Below are 18,236 nucleotides of genomic sequence, written 5' to 3' on the forward strand. Positions count from 1 at the left end.
CATCGTAAAAATGTTAAACACGCGTAACGGATGTTTTACTATTATTATAAAAAATATTTTGAAATGCTTTCTCCCCATCGTCGCTATAATAAAGCTGTGACCTGCGATTGTGCGTGCGCCGTTTGCAATAGGAATGATCGTAATAATGGCAAAAAAAAATAAAATGAGAAATATTAATATAATACGGTGCCTTTAATCTGCGCACGACTGTGCGAAAGATGAATATTCGTGATGTCCGACCAAAACGATATTCGTAATCATATCATTATTTTTGATATTGTTTTTCAACCTGACTCCTAAGTAGTGTATACCGTAATGATGGGTTTGTTGTACGGGACTTTTCAATACCCGTTCTCAATGTCTATCCAATAAGAATAAACCTTTCTAATGAAATTGTAAAACATCGTAGCGTATTTTAATGTTCACTTCCTCATACATAATAATGCGAATATGTTACTAGAGTAAATTATAAATATAATGTAACATTGTTATTTTTATGATCATAAAATTAATTGTACATTTTAAAGTTAATAATTAAATACGAATCGTTTTTAACAAATAATATTATAATTTCAAGTCGCTTGCGCGATTTCCACTTATATATAGTATCCAAATTAAATGTAAACCACCTAAGTATTTAATGTTATGTTATTTAAAGTATTTATAATTTTTAAAGTAGTTTTTACTCCTCAATTTATATGTTGTTTAATAATAATTTGATCAAAACGAAGTATGTTACATGGGAGGCGTTTAACACTTTCAATACACCTATATTTCCAGTAAATTAAATCGGAAAATGAAATGTTGACGTTTCAGAATATTGCATTAAAGAATTAAATTATATATTCGTGACAACGTATAATTGGATTTAATTTTATGTTCCATATTTTTGCATTTGAATATGACAGTAATTATGATGCAAAAATAGTAATATTACAATAAATTAAATAAATAATAATTAAAACCGTTTAGTTTTAATTAATTTAAAGAAAAAAAATTAAATTATTGTTTTTTATAAATCTCGTATTTTTTTTTTTTTTTTTTTATTAATTATTGATTGGATATGTTGATCATATAACCGGTAACACTAGGAAGTAATGCGGATGTATATTTGTTGAAAATTACAGTAAGAGCATCATTGGGTTTAAGAACTACTTTCCATAATCAATTAATACTTAATTTATTACTATTATATATTTTTAATAAGTTTCATTATATAAAAAAAAAAAATCACGTAATACTTAGTTAATTGTCGATACAAATATAGGCGTTATTAAATTATTACTTATTTATCATATAAATTATATAGCAGGACATCATGGATAAAATATATTTAGTTCTAACTATTCTAATAAAAAGTCATAAAAAATAATCAGTAATTAATTTCAAAATCTTTTTTCAAATTAAAATAATTATCTTTATACTGTTAACCAAGACATTTTATAATTTTTACAATAATCAAAAGTGTTCATTGATCATACAGCTTATGAATATAATATAGGTAATATATTTCAGTTTAAGTGTATAATTATTATTTATTGATTTTAAATATGTATTCAATTGTGTAAATTGTATGTATTAGAAGTTTTAAATCTTATAAATTTAATAAGACCAATTAACCAATAAATAAAAGAAAAGAAAAATTAAACAGTTACAAATGTAATTTAGTATCTCACTATTTTTCATTGACATAACTATATAATATACTCATATTAAGAAAGGAATTCAACTTATTTATAATTATTGATATTGATAAGTGACTCAAGTTTTTTTAAATTCATATAACGGTTTAACTATCTAAGTTATAATAATTATTAATTACATGCAATTAAATAATAATTTCTTCAGATATTAAAACAAGTAAAAACTTTCCAAAACCATTAGTGCTCAGGCATATCTTCTCATTTTCGAATAATATAAGAAAACTAACAAGTAACATTATGAAGAATAGGTTGTACATTTTTATTTTTATTGAAAATAATACTTATAAATTATAACTATTAAAATTGTTATATTAATCTAAATTTCTTTTTTAAATAAGTTTGTATAATTTATGTATAATTATAGTACTTTGTAATTAATACCTAATTTATGTTAATTTTGATATAAATACCACACAAATCTTTACAATCATGAATGATTCATAGTTTTGTATGATTAATGAAACCTAAATCAAAAATATTTGTTAATTACATTTTTTTATTATTGAGATGTATATCTTATGTTATTACACCAATTTATTATTTTGAAAATGGCTTACACATTGGTAGATAGGTATATTGATAAAATCATTGTTACGAACGAAATTTGATAAAAATCTGGGTTCTTCACTATACTACTCTTTGTTAAAGTGATGATAAATGAATTAATGTTGATAGTGTCTAGTATGAATTTTAAGATTAAAATACCCATTATAGCTCATAAAAAAAAAACTTAGAATGACGCCTCTTCGGAAACTGGCTCACCAAATCTTACTGCCCGAATCTCTAGAATTAATGTAATTTACTATATTGCCGAACCTATATTATTAGAAAACATATATAGTATTTCTAAACTATATTCATAATTGTAAACTCACGAAAGCCTCAACTATTTCACGTGGGAGTCTGTACAAAATAAACAATTATACATAATATATTTTTGTAGTTCACTGTACTGTGGCTATACTTTTTTTAATATGCCATAAAAATTGTGTTTAATCTATATAGGTACAAAAAATATTATCAAATTCGTCAACAACGACCTTTCAAGATGTTCTCGATGTACGGAAAAAAACTGTCGAAGTCAATAACCGCGTGGGAGGAAACACAACCAATTCGATGATTTTAGACAATGAAAATCAATTACCACAGGTAGGTACATTAATGTAATTAAAGATTTTTTTAACTATGCGTGAAACAATAATTTAAAATCTATTTTTTCATTATATGCGTATGACATTTTTTAAAGGAAATTATTAAATTATAAGTAAATAAAATAATGCAAGACATGCACATGATATATTTTTTCTTCATAATAAAAATAAAGAACTTTGTAACAAAAATTCAATCTTACAACTATTATATCTTCGCACTAATACAATAACGCAATGTCTCAAAAATCTCGAAAAATTTACTTCAATGCTTTTAATTTTATATTTGTCATAATATTTTGATTTATGCTAAGTATATATATATACATATACGATGTATAAATAATAAATATATGTACCTATATTAACATTAAATATTTAAAAATGAAATCTGTGCTAACTAAATCAATATTTTGAACAGAAGAATGAAAAATTAAAAAAAAACACAAATATTTTAATTACTTTTACCACGTAGGTAAATATAGAACTGTTTCTTATGAGAGCTTTATTTACAGATGGTAGACTTACAAACTATGTTTTCATTACTATCTGAAAAACATTCAGAATTATTGCGTGCATACAATTGCATGCAAATGCAACAACTCAAAGACTCGACGTTGCGTAAAGACAAACGAGAAATCCAACGTTTGACAAATATAAATTCTGATCTTTTAGCTGAAGTGAATAAATTGCAAACTCAACTTAAAGAAACATCAGAACACAACGAACTACTCGAGTTCAGGCTTTTGGAGTTGGAAGATATCGAAACAACGACCAAAGTAATAAAAAAAATAAAATAAAAATCGTATTTTATCTTTAAAAAAAGAGTGCATTTAAATAGCGTGTTTTTATATCGTTATTTGATTTCATTTTAATAATTTAATTATATATAATGCATGTATGTATTCAACATTTATCACCCTCTGTATAATGACTTTTTTTGTCATTGAATATAAAATGTGTCTCGTGTGGTTGCAAAACAATTTCTTACTTATTCAAATGAATTGATTTTATAGTTAAAAAGTCAAAACCGTGAAACCACCGAAGACATGAGCGACTCCGGTGTTATGTCACTAGCCACCAGTGATGATTTTTGTAGTGACGGAGACCAACACGAAAATGAATTAGTAAGTAATCTATAAGAATGATCATAGCAGGATCTATAACATTGTATGAATAATGTGTCACATAATAAATTAGTCTTTGAAAAGCAAGGTTGTGGTTTTATATAGCTTAATAAAGAGTAATTTAAAATGTGTGTTTTTTCTATTGTATATTAAAACTAAACGTTTTGGGTTCAATTTATTTTTGTCCTTGTAATGACATAATTATTTTTATCTTTATTGTGAGAACAAGGTGTTAGCGTTCAAAATCTAACAAGGATTTGAGTACACTTCGTTTCCTGAAGTAAATATACAACGAATCATTGTTTATTTTTTAGTCGATATATTACAATTATTAAAAAATATCAAAAATACATTCTTAAATTTTACCAAGAAGAAAACAAACACATTATTATAAATAAAAATATATTTTAATACAATAACCAAAATATATTATGTTATAAACTATTATATTATACAAAATACAAATACAGGAACTTAAAATAACAATTTCCAAATAAATTCACGATTTTATTTTATTATATTTTTTTTTTTTTTTGAATAGCCAACACAAAATAATAGTAGGTAACAAAAATAATGCTGCCATCTGCAGGGTAAAATTTGTATGCAACGCTCGTACACTTTGTTGTTAATATTCTAAACAAAGCCAATATTCAAAATTACTCTCGTGTGATTGTTATTCGTTTATTTGATTACCAATTTATATTATTCCAGCCATTATGTCATCGAAATCTATAGGTGTGCCGTTAACTCAACGAACCCTCTACTCTTTATTAGAATTACTACCTATTACCTACCACTCCTACTGTACAAAAAATATCACATTATTATAAATACTATATATTCATGTACGAGATAGAATGTTTTAAATACAATAAGGCCAGGCTTCAAATGGCAACGCCTAAAGTGTATATTATAGCACCATGTGACAACCTTGTAATAGGAATTTTATACTTAAGACGAATCGTGATCTGATTTAAGATTTAGTACTTATAATATATCTTACAAAAATTAAATGCACTTATTTAATAATAGTTGTGCCTACTTTTTAATGGCTTTCCGATTCAGTACTCCACTCATCGTCTATAGGTCGTTTTAGTAATAAAATTATATTTTTACGGCATCCATAATGCATGAACAAGGTTATTACAGCCTACAGGTTTCGATTTTTACCTCGGGGGATGCAACCGAGAGGGTTTGATGAGAATTTTTGACATACCAAACAGACATTCCTACGGTAACAACAGCCATTGTAGAATGTAAAGGTTAACAATATTGTTATTACTTTTAATTCTTCACGAAACACGTGCACGAATGAACGATTGACATTCACATATTACGTACAATCAATAATATTAAACACATAATACAACACATATTTTAACTACTACATCATATACAACTTATTTTATTAGTTTTAATTATAATTGTATTTTAGGATGTAAGACGATGCGATAACATTAAACAACGACTGATGGAAATGTATAACAGTGTATGTTATTGTGTAGAAGATAGATCAACAATTAATCAAGTACTAGCTCTCATACGACATTTCGAGTGTCGTTTAATAGACGTAAATCAAAATGATCGCCATAAACAGGCATACACGGACTGCCTTCAAGAGAGTGGTATTTTTGAAGAGGATATTTATTCAGAAGCTGTATCAGAAGCAACTCAAACGGAAAGTCCTATTGAAAAAACCATAGGTATTCTTTCTACCGATTTAACCGAAGAACTTAGAAAATTATCTAGGATTCGTGAAAAAATCGAAGAACGCAAAGTGCCATTAGTTGATGATCGAGTTGCTAAAGAATTGTCGTTTTATAAAGAACACTGGCGAACTTTAGAAAGGAAAATCGAAGCATATGAAAGCGATGGAGACGATAGAGTGAAACTTTTAACAACAACTATCGATAGAGAATCAAGACTGGCCAGTGAAATAAAACTTTTATATACCACTATAGATAAACTAAAAGAACAAAATCGATTGGTAGAAGAAGAAAAATGTGAATTCGAAGAGGCTGAAAATGACACCAGACTTAGATTCCAAAAGTGTGTTAATGTATTTAAACTACTAAAAATTATTGTTTTTGTTTAGAAACGGTTTATTAATTTTTTTATTTACAGGTTGGAAAACAAGTATATGATACTGGCTGAAAAAAAAAATACTCTACAGACAGAATTGACTGTCAAGGCCCAAGAAATCGAAGCACTTCGCCAAGAGTTGTCTGAAGTAAATGCAAAAAAATGCGAAGCCCGTAAGCATGCGGCCTCCATGGAAGCATTGATTAATAAATACGAGCAAAGAAATTTTGAACTTGAAGAATCTGAAATGGAAACAAAATGTAAATTACAAATTTTAGAAAATGCATGGCCTGCAATAGTGCTATGGAATATATGGCGTGTTGTTTGTAAACATTATCGTAAACCCAAATCAATGACAACTATTGAGTACAAACAACCTACAGAACCTGACATAGATTATTTAGAGAAACTACAGATCATGACTAAAGAGCGAATGGAAATGGAAAAACGGATCCAAGACCTTGAATTTAAAGAAAACGTCTATCAACAGACATTACAACAGGCAGATAACATTTTGGCGAATGTTGAGGAAGGTTACAAGCGGCAAATTGAAGAACTAAGCTCAGAACTGGCAGAAAAACAAAAACAGTTAACAGATCGTGAGAACCGTATGCGATTATCAGCTGATTCTAGAGATAGAGAACCAGAACTTCTTGATAGAATACATGGGCTTGAAACGGAGATAAGAGAGCTTGTGCACAAACTAAAAGCTAAAGATGTGGAAAAACAGTCATGGGTTCGTCGTGAAACACAACTTAGAAATGATATGGAACAGTTCGTCAATGAAGTGTGCCAAATTAAATCAGAAAATGCCGTACTTAGAAATCAATTAGATTGCGAGAAAATGAAATTTAAAGACTTACAGAAAGATATTAATTTTAAACAGTCAGTGTACGCTGAACTTGAGGAGAAATCTAACGTTGAAGTAAATACTTTAATATATTTTCCATGGAATAATAATTTAATTATGTTTAAATATTTAACAGGCAAAAAATTACCAATCTACTATATTAAAATTATCGAAACAAATTGATGAGTATGACGTTACAAACGGAGAACTTAAAGAAGAAGTTGAAACTCTTGAGGTAATTTTTAATTTTTTGCTTTTATTATTATAAATACATACATTTTTATGTACTATTACTATTTATCAAGTTAAAACTTAGTAAAACTATAAAATATAGCACGCAATATTATGCAGTCATTTTTATAGAGACAAGAAAGTCCGGAGCGCCCCCGGACATAACTTAAAAAAATATATAAAAATTAATTCAAATAATTATATTACCTAGCTATTTCACATCATTAAAAATTGAATGTTTCACGAAAAAAAATTTATTTATTACAAAATAGAAATAAAGTAATGATATACTTAATACGTAATGAATATAACTGTAGTTGTTACTGTTTAAGGATATAATAATAGATAAAATATGATTTTTGTACCATGCCATGATCATAACCTTAATTAACTTCTTTGAAATATCAAATATGGAACCGTCTATAGAAGCTACTATGACTTATTGGTTTAATTCAATGACTACATAATTTTTTTAGCGTCTTTCCAAAAGATAGTCAATTCTTCTGGAGTTCGTTTATTTGAAATTAATAATTATGAATATAGGAAAAAAGAAAATATTTTATAAGATATTTGTAAATATAAATTTATGTTAGTCTTCATAATAATTTTTCACTGGGTTTCATAGTTATTTTTTTACTGGACCTAAATAATTTGTGTATATATTTATTGTGTAAATTTTATGATACAAATATTTTCATAATTATTTAAATGAAGGACAGACTAGATGTAAAGTGACTCGGTTGGTTAATCAACTATTTATTATTAGGACCCAGAATTAAGTCTATTAGTATTATATTAATTTATGTAATATATTTTTTTAGTTAATAGTTATATCAATTCAATTGTTTATCCTCTTACACTTTATACTAATATTTTAATAAGAAAAAATGCATAATACAAACTTAATTCAAACATCAAATTAAAAAAATAGTAATTTGCTTAGCTTAATAGAATATTTATGAATACGTAAGTCCTTTTACATTAAGCAGCAAGTCATTTGTTATTATTACACGTGAACACACGTTTGAGTGTACGATTGTACAGTTTTTATTTTTGTCGTATTTGATTTTAATACAAATTAAACAAAGAATACATACCTCTGATAAAGAATAAATTATTAACAAGGGAATTATTTATTAGTATCTAATAGGTACTGTTTAAATATCCAAGAGTTTTAGAAAGAAAATTTAATTATAGTAATTTAGATTACAATTATTATAATATAGCTAATTGATTGATATATTAATGTTGACATATTTTATTTTATACATTTTACCATATTATAAATAAACGTTGATTTAGACATTTAATGAAGATTTGAGGATAGTAAATACTGTACAGTGTAGATACTAAATTGTATGTATGAATAAGTATAAGTATTACGTCAAACTATACGAACGCATCTCATAAAAATATGAAGTTATATTAATTTGTATAACGAGTATTATAAGCGCATCGTTTATCGATAATAGTGTAAAAAATATTCTAACCATAATATTCAATTTATAGAATTCTTCGAGCTCAAAAACTGATAGCAACATTAATGTACACTCAATTATCATTATTATAATTAATGGTGTCTTATTATTATATATTTTATATAGTTTTTACTAATATGACATGATCGAGGACTCAGATTCCCACTCACCTCTCTAACTAGTCTGCTTCTGATTTAAATCGAAATGAAATAATGTTTGAAACGTTAATTAATAACATTTGATGAAAATATAACGTATAGACTTATTAAAACTAAATAAACTAAAAACATACTTACTATTTGTGTTATTATAAATTTATTTATTTGTTTTCAACTTTATGAACGTGTCGTTCTGTTTAGACATTTTCAAAATAATATTTCAACTGAAAAGTTTTTTTTTTCTATTTAATTATTAAATACGAGTGTATGTCATATTTTCTTAGGCACACGTCAAACTTTTAAGAAATGCACTAGCAGAAGAAAAGGAAATCAAAGAAAATATAACTGTCGAATTGAACCAAGAATTGTCACAGAAACAAGAAATTATTGATAATTTTGAAAGACACATGTCGTACAATGGATCGAAAAATGCTGCCGAGGAGCTGCAGTGTGAAAACTTAAAAGTATACAATGCATTCACATTTTCTTTAATTTATTATTTACTTAATCTAAATTATTACATTTTTATCAGACTAATAATGTAGGAAAATTAAACTTGGAGCAAATCGACAATAACAATCTGCACATAACGACGCCACAATTCCCGAACTTAACACAATTACAAGTAATGTATTATAATTTATAATATGGCTATCTAAAATAATAATTTAAAATAAACTCATAAACAAAATTCTTATGATATTGTTCTAAAAACACTTAAAAAATAGAAAAATAAAATAAAATCCATTATTCGCTTTTAGCTACAAATTATTATATAATATATCTATAATGGTGTATTTCAGACGTGCGATGCCTGTTTTAAACATTTTGAACCAATTTTACAAAAAGTTATGAACAATTTCAACAACGTTTTAATTACATTAGACTCGAACAGCAATTTAAATTTGTCAGATATCTCCACTACAACGTCCGATGGTAACTTATAATACATAAATTAGTGACTTTTATATCATTCATACATTGGTACACATTGACCTATAATCAACATTTGTTTATTTGTTTCAGAATGCCCAGAATCTACGAAACCCGTAAGTATATAATTTTATACCCGAAGTTTGTTACATACTATTTTTTTTTTTTAAGAAATGTTTGTTTTGAGTACCGACAATGATGGGTTTGTTTAGGTACAATACAAATGTCCACCTAAGATTAAACAAACAGTTTGTCACCTAACCAAACAAGCGGCCATGCTGGAGGCTAAGAATTTCGAAAAAAACAAGATAATTATGATGCTGGCTGACGAACTGCTATATTTATCTGAGCACGACAAGTGGAGTAGGCGATTAGAATTCACGAGAGGTCTCGATTCCGTACCATCCACTCGATACGCTCCCGACTTTAATTGCACGACCGTAGAAAAATACTTGAACGGTGGCACCGAGTGCACTTCGGATGAAAAGGTTAGCTCGTTGTAAAATAAAAATTTCATAACACCGTTCGATTCGTACAACAATAGTCTTAAGGCCATCTTATATATCGGCACAGTGCACATGCGCTGCAGAAGTTTTTGTTCAAAACGATTATAAAAATAACAAACACACCGCGGTAATGTTTGCGCCAAGTCATCGATATTATTGCGTTCAAAGTTTTTCGTGGTATATTATTACGGCATACGACCCAATTGAGTAATACAGTTAAACACACATAGTATCTATTATGAACAGAAGTGTTACAATTATTATTATATTTAGTTTTTTAGTTTTTTATTTTATTTTTACATTTCGAACGACCCAATTAGAGCACAATCATTTTTTTACACGTCCGTCAGTATTAAATTTTATAAAGTTCGTATGTAGGATTCTAATATATTATACTTACGTCCTTCATACTAATTTTTTGTCAGTGATTTGCATCCCAAAAAAATGGAAGTGGAATAATTAAAAATATTTAAAAAAATACCTACCTTTTTAATTATATACTTTTGCACCCCTCCCGTCATAAATTATATGAACCAATTTATAAAAATTATTCGTCAATAACTACCTATTAAAATCTTTCTATTATTATTAATATCAATAATAAAAATAACTATTGTAAAATAAGATATTTTTTTTAAATTGTATTATTTAACTACAGCCAATTTTGCTAGTAACATTTTCTAAAACATTTTTTGTATAACTTAATATTATTTACGTGTAATAGTCTTTACGTTTTTTGCGGATGCAACTTATTCACTTATAAAAAAATGTAAATGGAACAAAATTAATATTGCCCTACCCATTCGTAAACAGTCAACTCATTAAATCAATAGAAAACTTGTGTACTGAATCCTAGGACGCAATTAATCTATGAAAACAATTTATTTGAACGAAATGCTCTATCTTACGATTAATTATTGTTTGTCTTATTTTCCAACGTATTTGCAATTATTTGTTATTACCTATCGTTCGAAACGTAGTTCGTTTCCGTGTGACGTAACTTTGGGGTTAAGTTTTGAGAGACTGTGACCCCTGAACAATTATTAGACCCTCTACATAAATACAAAAACTAGTTTTTTTAGTAATATTAACTTCATAAGAATTGCGTTATTACTTCACGGTAAATTTGAAACAAAAATAATTCTATTTTCAGAGCGACGATCGTAAATACTTGTGCTTGATCCGACCGGAAAACCCTATCGGCCTGCACGTCGTCAGGCAAATCGGACCAGACTGCATCATTCTGGCGTGGAAATCGCCAAAACCCAATCCTGTTGGTTTATACGAGGTAGGTCGATAGCCGTACCCGTAAAATTTCAATGCTTGGTTTGTGGTGGTAAACTAGACAGGTGGTCCGAGTATTTCAACTATAATTTTCTGATATTTTAGTGCGCATCCGTATTTATTTTTTCAAGTGGAACACATAGAAAAGTATGCTGTTCATCCTTATTGCAGCGAGCTAATTATCCTCTCCTCCTTAGATGCATAAAAAAAATCCAGAATAATCTTTTTCGTTTATTGGCCCATGTAATCTGTTCAACGAAGACGATTTGAGCGATGTAATAACATTTTTTTTATACGTCACTAAAGAGTATATAATGTAATCTACACATTTTTTCCAAGTCGACCGCAGCGCTAGGCCCCGCGTGATTATTTTTTTTAACATTGAACATTATTGAACATATTATTAAACATTGTTATTGACGTTGACGATTTGGTTTTTGTTTAAAGTTGCTTCTGAACGGGAAGTTTGCGCAGAGGATCCCGTGCACGGAACGCTCGACGACAGTGTTGTGTCCGGTCAACCTGCAGGAACCTCTCACGATTACGATGATGAACGTGGTGGACGACGAAGACGGAACGGCGTTTCCGCCCATCACCGTACACCATCCGTTCGTCGTATGAGCTCCGTCAGCCGCCCTTCGTCGTTTCTCTAGTCTTCAGCATTACTGCAAAAAAATCAATCAAAACCGTCCAGCTGTGTAACACGTCATATTATATAATATATAATATCCGTCATAATATATATACGACACATCAAGTTATGATTATATACTGCGTCGCATGTTACGATCGTTATATTGATTATGTCAACATTTTGTATTTTGTTTACTTTTAATATTTTATACCTAATAGTGGAAACATTATTAAATTTTTTTTTCTATGTTATCGAATGATTAGAAAATTATGTATGTATATTATTATATTATTATATTATTTATACAAAAAAAACTGTTTTTGATAAAACAAAATATCACAATAATATCAAATACGCCGACCGTATAATATACATATACCATAATCGTGTACTCCCATTTTCCTGACCGACACCATTTGCGGTTACCAAACGTATTCCAATTATAACGCCGCGGACAGCTATTAAAATGCATATACGCAACGTATGATATTATAGCACGTTTGATGTATATTTTAATATTACGGTTCACACCTCTCATTCGGACTGTTTAACCGTTGTAATATATTATCGTTATTATTATAATGTGCTTATATGTGTGTGATATCGACACGAAGTCTATTCGAGTACCTATATAATATATACATGTATAAACTTATGTTATTTTCATATTGTATCACATTACCGGCAAGGTTATGGATTCGATTTAGCGGCTAAAATAATTGCTTCACCCCTTTCACCATTGTCTCTCCTATGTATATAACGGCGAAGGACGCGGTGACCCGTCAAAACGTGCTTTGAATCCAAATTATCTCCCAAGTCTTCGAGACACCCGATTATCCGTGCATAAGTTTGTAATAAAAAAAAAAAAAAAATGTTTTTGCATCCTCGTAAACCGTTGGCATCCGTTGTTATATTATGTTGAAAACGTGTGAACGTTTTAAAAAACTCAGTGACTAATGTTTGACAACGTTGATATGGCGAGGAGGGGATTTTATTTTTTTACCACAAATTAAAATATTCCGCTGTACCTACTAAGTACTAACCCATTATCTATAAATCGACTTATCGGATTTTTTTCTAGCAGTAAGGATGAATTTATTTTATTTAAAATGATAATTTTGCAATTATTGTATTATTATAAAAATAAATATATAATTTAAATACAAATTACATAAGAAAATCAAGGCCTAACACAAAAAAGGTTTAAAGTTAAACACGATCGAAATAATAAATTAAGTGTGTTTCTTGATAAAAAGTGGTAAATAATTTGACTGAAAAATAGTTCTCACTTCCATGGATGATATATGCGTTAATGCGACGAATTGATATTGTACATAGATTAAACAAACAAAAAGAAAAAAAAATGTTGTAATATTATCTGTTTAAACGTTGTAACGACGTTTTATCAAAAATAAATTTCCATCGTTTTTAGCTATTTTAAAATGTATAAGGCCCTAATAATCGTAATTTAGAATTCCACCAATAGAAATGACCGGTCGTCGGTTAGTGTACCTAACCTAAACTCGAGTAGTTTTCAATTAAAACTTGCCAATCTTAACCATATTGTATTACGACCATTACGCGTTACGACTGCAGCTATGTACAGCTGTCTAGAAAAAAAAACAAATCAAACAAAAACAGAAATTAACAAGACGGCGGTGGCTGTTTGCGAATAAACACCGTTTTATTACCCCGTAACAAACCGAAATAATTTTACAACTCGCAGGCGAGGCGGTTTATTACAAAAAGTAATATCTAATGACGTTTTATTTTGTTTTCGCGCGCGATGCCCATAATATGATAATCAACAGAGAAAGTGCTCGTTTCCAACGTAAGTAGGTAGATATAATAATATGTATAGTGTTATTTACACGAAAGAAAACCAAATGATATCTGTTTAGGTAAACATGTGCGCACGACTTGCGAGTTGCGACTGATGTATAGTTGTGAATTCCGCGATTTTGTGAAACACGTTCAAACTCGTTTGTTTTTTTCTTTCGGTATTCACAGTTTTCCGGTCGTCGAGACCGCTCGTGTGACGCTCATTCACGACAATATTATTATTATTATTACTATATAAATTACTATAACATTACGATAAGCAAAGCACATGGTCCTAAGTTTTTCATTAGGTCACTAGTACGGTTATAATTTACAGCTTGACGACGATGTTATTTTAATATATATATATATCATTATATTGTTCCATTGTTTTCATAAAATTTTCAGTCGTTAACGATACGTTATTAAAATCTATTCAGATAAAAATGTTCCCACCGAGAACCATCTCATACGATTTTTTAGTGTGTCACATAAATTAATCGACCTGTTCGTAATTTATGTCACAGAAGTAATAGCGACAGGCGGATAAATATAAGCCGGTATTAGGCTTACTTAGTTTCGGACATTTCGGTAATTCCTTTGTAGACTTTGGCCTTAAAAAAAAAAAAAAAAGGTTGACCGTAAAATAAAAAATTCAAACATAATTGAACGTAATTATTTAACCGGCTAGGTCGCATTAAAATAATACGCATTCATAAAGGTGTCCGAGTTAAGTATCCGAAAAATACAAGCTAATTAATTACCACGTGTATAAATTAGTGGAAGCGATAATCCAAACTTTTTTAGCACCCTGTATATATTATAGTTGTAAACAAAAAGATTTATATATTGCGTGCATTTTTAGGATTTAACTTTTTTACTCCTTTAAATTAATTCTATACCTACTGTGATTTGTATAGTTTTTTCACCCTTTTAATTTGTTGTAAAATTAATCTAAACGAGTTATTTTAAACAAAAGCAACCAATGCTATAAGTGTTTTAAATATTTCAAAAAGTTTTCACGTTATTTTTTACATTTTGTTTAATTTTGATTTATAAGCACCTTTTATTCGATTATTTCGGTTTACTTTGTTTTATTTTTTTTTCGTATCCCATTTTTAATTACATGAATTTGTTAGGACTTGAATTGAAAATGATAAAATTTAAATTTTGTCTTATTCTATAGATATTTTCTTACTCGAAGAGCACTTAAAAATATAAAATATAAACTGTGTCACTTCAAATAATAAATGGAATTTTTATAAATTAAACAATAATTATTTGTGTAAGGTTTAAAATTAATCGTTAACGTAAAAAAAAAGTAAAAATCAGTAACCTAAAAAATAATAATATTAAATTAAATTTATAATCTATACGATTCATAAAATATAACTGATTTAAGTACAATATTAAAATATCTAAATTGTTGAATTTTGGAATTTTAATAATTTATCATAATTTAATTCGATTTGTAGACTCGTAGTGCATTTTACTATTATGAAATATTTTCGTACTATACAATAATTACCAAAAATACTTGGTTAAGAGTATAATATATATATTTTTTAAGACTTTTTATAAATTCATAAATTTGACGAGTTTTGTGATGAATAAGCTATCAATCGTAGAACTTTCGTTTAACGAGAAACTCTAATAATAGAACGACTCTCTTCATAATAAATCGTTTTGTCTTGTCAAAGAACATGACGTCTAATACTGTTGATTAATGACAACTCATATTTCGGTGTACGCAACAAAGTATGTGTATAATGTATATATTACATTCAAGTGTAGTAACCTACACTCGACCTACCGGTCAACGTGAAAAGTTCTAAGATTTGAAAAAAATTGTACGATTAATTTAACTTTCGAAATTGAACGCGATCGTTGAGCAACCACGCACACAATAAATGTACCTAATAAATGTCGCGATTAACACAGTACGTACTGTTTTTAATAACTTTGTATACAATATTATGTTTAAACATAAAATGATTATGATTATAAAATTATCGTTGCACAGTATTTCGTTACTAATATTATATCGGTAATTCTTAAAAATAGGTTTATCCTTTCACGGTAACGGTAAAACAGACGAAAATGTATTTTTTCTCAACCTGATACCAAACATTTCGACGTATCCACTGCTGTGGTATAATACGACGGCATAGAAAATTGCCGAAAGAAGAATATAAAAAATACTCACAGTACATCCTGCAGCGGCGATTGTAATCTTAACGGCGAACAATACAAACATATATTTGCAAATTTATGCTGCATATTTAGACCGGAACCGATTTGATTAAGTGCGACGTCTTTGGGATTCGGGAATAGTTTTCCCCCCAAATACAAAAGCTATACAATGTAATATACATTATGCTCGAGCAACTTTAGTAATTTCAAAAACAAATTCCACAAAATAATAAAATATGAGATATTTATAAAATAACTTGAGAATTATCGAGTCTCTCGTTTCTATTAAATGTCAATAATAATTTTGTAAAACAAAATCATCCTGGGTAGATAAAGTTGATAAATACAAATGATATTATCGTATATGTAACCAATAGTTTTTAATATTTCAGGAACAGAACATTTTCGTGGAATATTAAGATTTCACGTTACACAGTACACTCCTCAGTCCTCAGATTCATTTTAATATTTTACTTTAAATAATATTTTGCAAGACATTTATCTGTGCTAATATGTTATCGATACAATTAATTGATATAGCATAAACACAGCGATTGACAAAGCATGCTCAGTTCTCACCTCTATTTTTCATTTGATAATAAATTATTTATTCAAATTCTGATTTTTGAAATTTTGAAGTATATTTAAATAACACTATATTTTCAAATTATTTTAATATAATATGTATTACTGCCTAACTATACAGTGTCTTGTGACGATACAAACTTCTATTTTTAAAATTAAAATCCCGTTTTTCTATTGCAAGTTAGGTATTTAGTGAATAATTTTGATTTACCTAATTCAAAATTCGAACGAATTTGTCAGTTATAAAATGTTTGTGCTCAAGGTAATTTTTCCTATAAATTATTTTTAAAAAATATGTATAGTATTGGATCTACTATTTATTTATTTATTTTATTTACTTTTTATTTTTTCTATTTTTAAAAATTAAAAAAGTAATCCACAATTTATATATATATATTTTTTTTTTTTGAAAATCCAAATCCAATTTTGCCCCAACAAAACATGTCTTATACGCGTTTAAAAAAAGTCAAATGTCGAGGATAAGTCATTCTCGCAGAGTGAGCGGTTAAAATAATAAATGGATATAAACACGATACATTATACGATACACATAATACACATTATACGTCCGAGAATACTCTCAACATTATTCCAATAAACATATACGTTCGTACACACACATGAACACAAATATTTTTATATATTATACAAATACACTTGGAGACGTACTGACTTTATTTTGTATGGTATGATACAAATATACCGGATGATCCATTTAACGTAACGAACTCATTATTTCAAAAAATTCTACCATTTTTGAAAATATTTTTGTAAAAAAAATATTGCTCACTATTTTTTATCCTTATTATTAAGGGTAGGCGTCATATTTTTCACTTTGTTCAATTACAATAACTTGCGGTTACAGAAACGTTCCTTATTTCTGAGGAAAATATTTTTTTGGAATACCTACTTCGATACGAAAATCGAATTTTGAACGAGAAGTATTATATGAGTTATGAATTTTCGATGAAAGGAGTTGAGGGAGTCTCGCAAAACGTTTATTCACTTCTCCACCCATCAAAAACTTTAAATTTGATTTTTTTTTTTTTTTTGACAGATCGAGTTTTAAGCGTTTTCGAATATCACGCTGTAATGACTGGGCGCATTTTTCGAACAAAAAGGGGAGGACGGTGAACATCATTTTCGACGAATCACCACCACCCTGTATATTATTATTACACACACACACACACTCGCACGCACGTACGTTCGTTACTATCTGCACGTCATAATATACACTGTCGGTGGTGGCTGAGGCGCGTACGTGTCGCCCGGGCGTTATTCGGATTATGAGAAACGATCTCGGGTTGTTTTGTCCGGACACACACACACACACACACACAGAGATCCGCACAGAGAGACGCGCTGCAGAGCGAGAAAAAATAACAATGTTTATAATAATAATATTATACATTATATTCCACACGCGCGAAACATTTGGAGCGGGCACGTTATTATATATTATATATTTTAGTGCATTATACGTATACAAACACACGCGGG

General features: G+C 28.5%; 1 protein-coding gene across 6 annotated transcripts in view; it reads left to right on the forward strand.

Moving 5' to 3' along the window:
• The window catches only part of LOC114124999 (major antigen), a 47,200-nt gene extending 34,484 nt beyond the window's left edge, over positions 1-12,716 (forward strand). For 4 of the 6 annotated variants that reach the window (XM_027988469.2, XM_027988468.2, XM_050199760.1 and 1 more), the window contains 13 exons: positions 2,709-2,852; positions 3,367-3,630; positions 3,868-3,978; positions 5,414-6,027; positions 6,103-6,985; positions 7,047-7,145; positions 9,062-9,241; positions 9,310-9,402; positions 9,581-9,713; positions 9,804-9,826; positions 9,923-10,198; positions 11,370-11,504; positions 11,948-12,716. In XM_027988469.2, coding sequence (XP_027844270.2) covers positions 2,709-2,852; positions 3,367-3,630; positions 3,868-3,978; positions 5,414-6,027; positions 6,103-6,985; positions 7,047-7,145; positions 9,062-9,241; positions 9,310-9,402; positions 9,581-9,713; positions 9,804-9,826; positions 9,923-10,198; positions 11,370-11,504; positions 11,948-12,121 — 3,129 coding nt within the window. In that variant the 3' untranslated portion in view covers positions 12,122-12,716. Of the gene's footprint in view, positions 1-2,708; positions 2,853-3,366; positions 3,631-3,867; positions 3,979-5,413; positions 6,028-6,102; positions 6,986-7,046; positions 7,146-9,061; positions 9,242-9,309; positions 9,403-9,580; positions 9,714-9,803; positions 9,827-9,881; positions 10,199-11,369; positions 11,505-11,947 lie in introns of those variants that run through there. The other 2 variants (XM_050199762.1, XM_050199763.1) reach the window with 2 other exon arrangements.
• The last annotated feature ends 5,520 nt before the right edge of the window (positions 12,717-18,236 follow it).

Source organism: Aphis gossypii, chromosome 2 (genome assembly GCF_020184175.1).
Source record: "Aphis gossypii isolate Hap1 chromosome 2, ASM2018417v2, whole genome shotgun sequence".
Classification (NCBI taxonomy): Eukaryota; Metazoa; Arthropoda; class Insecta; order Hemiptera; family Aphididae; genus Aphis; species Aphis gossypii.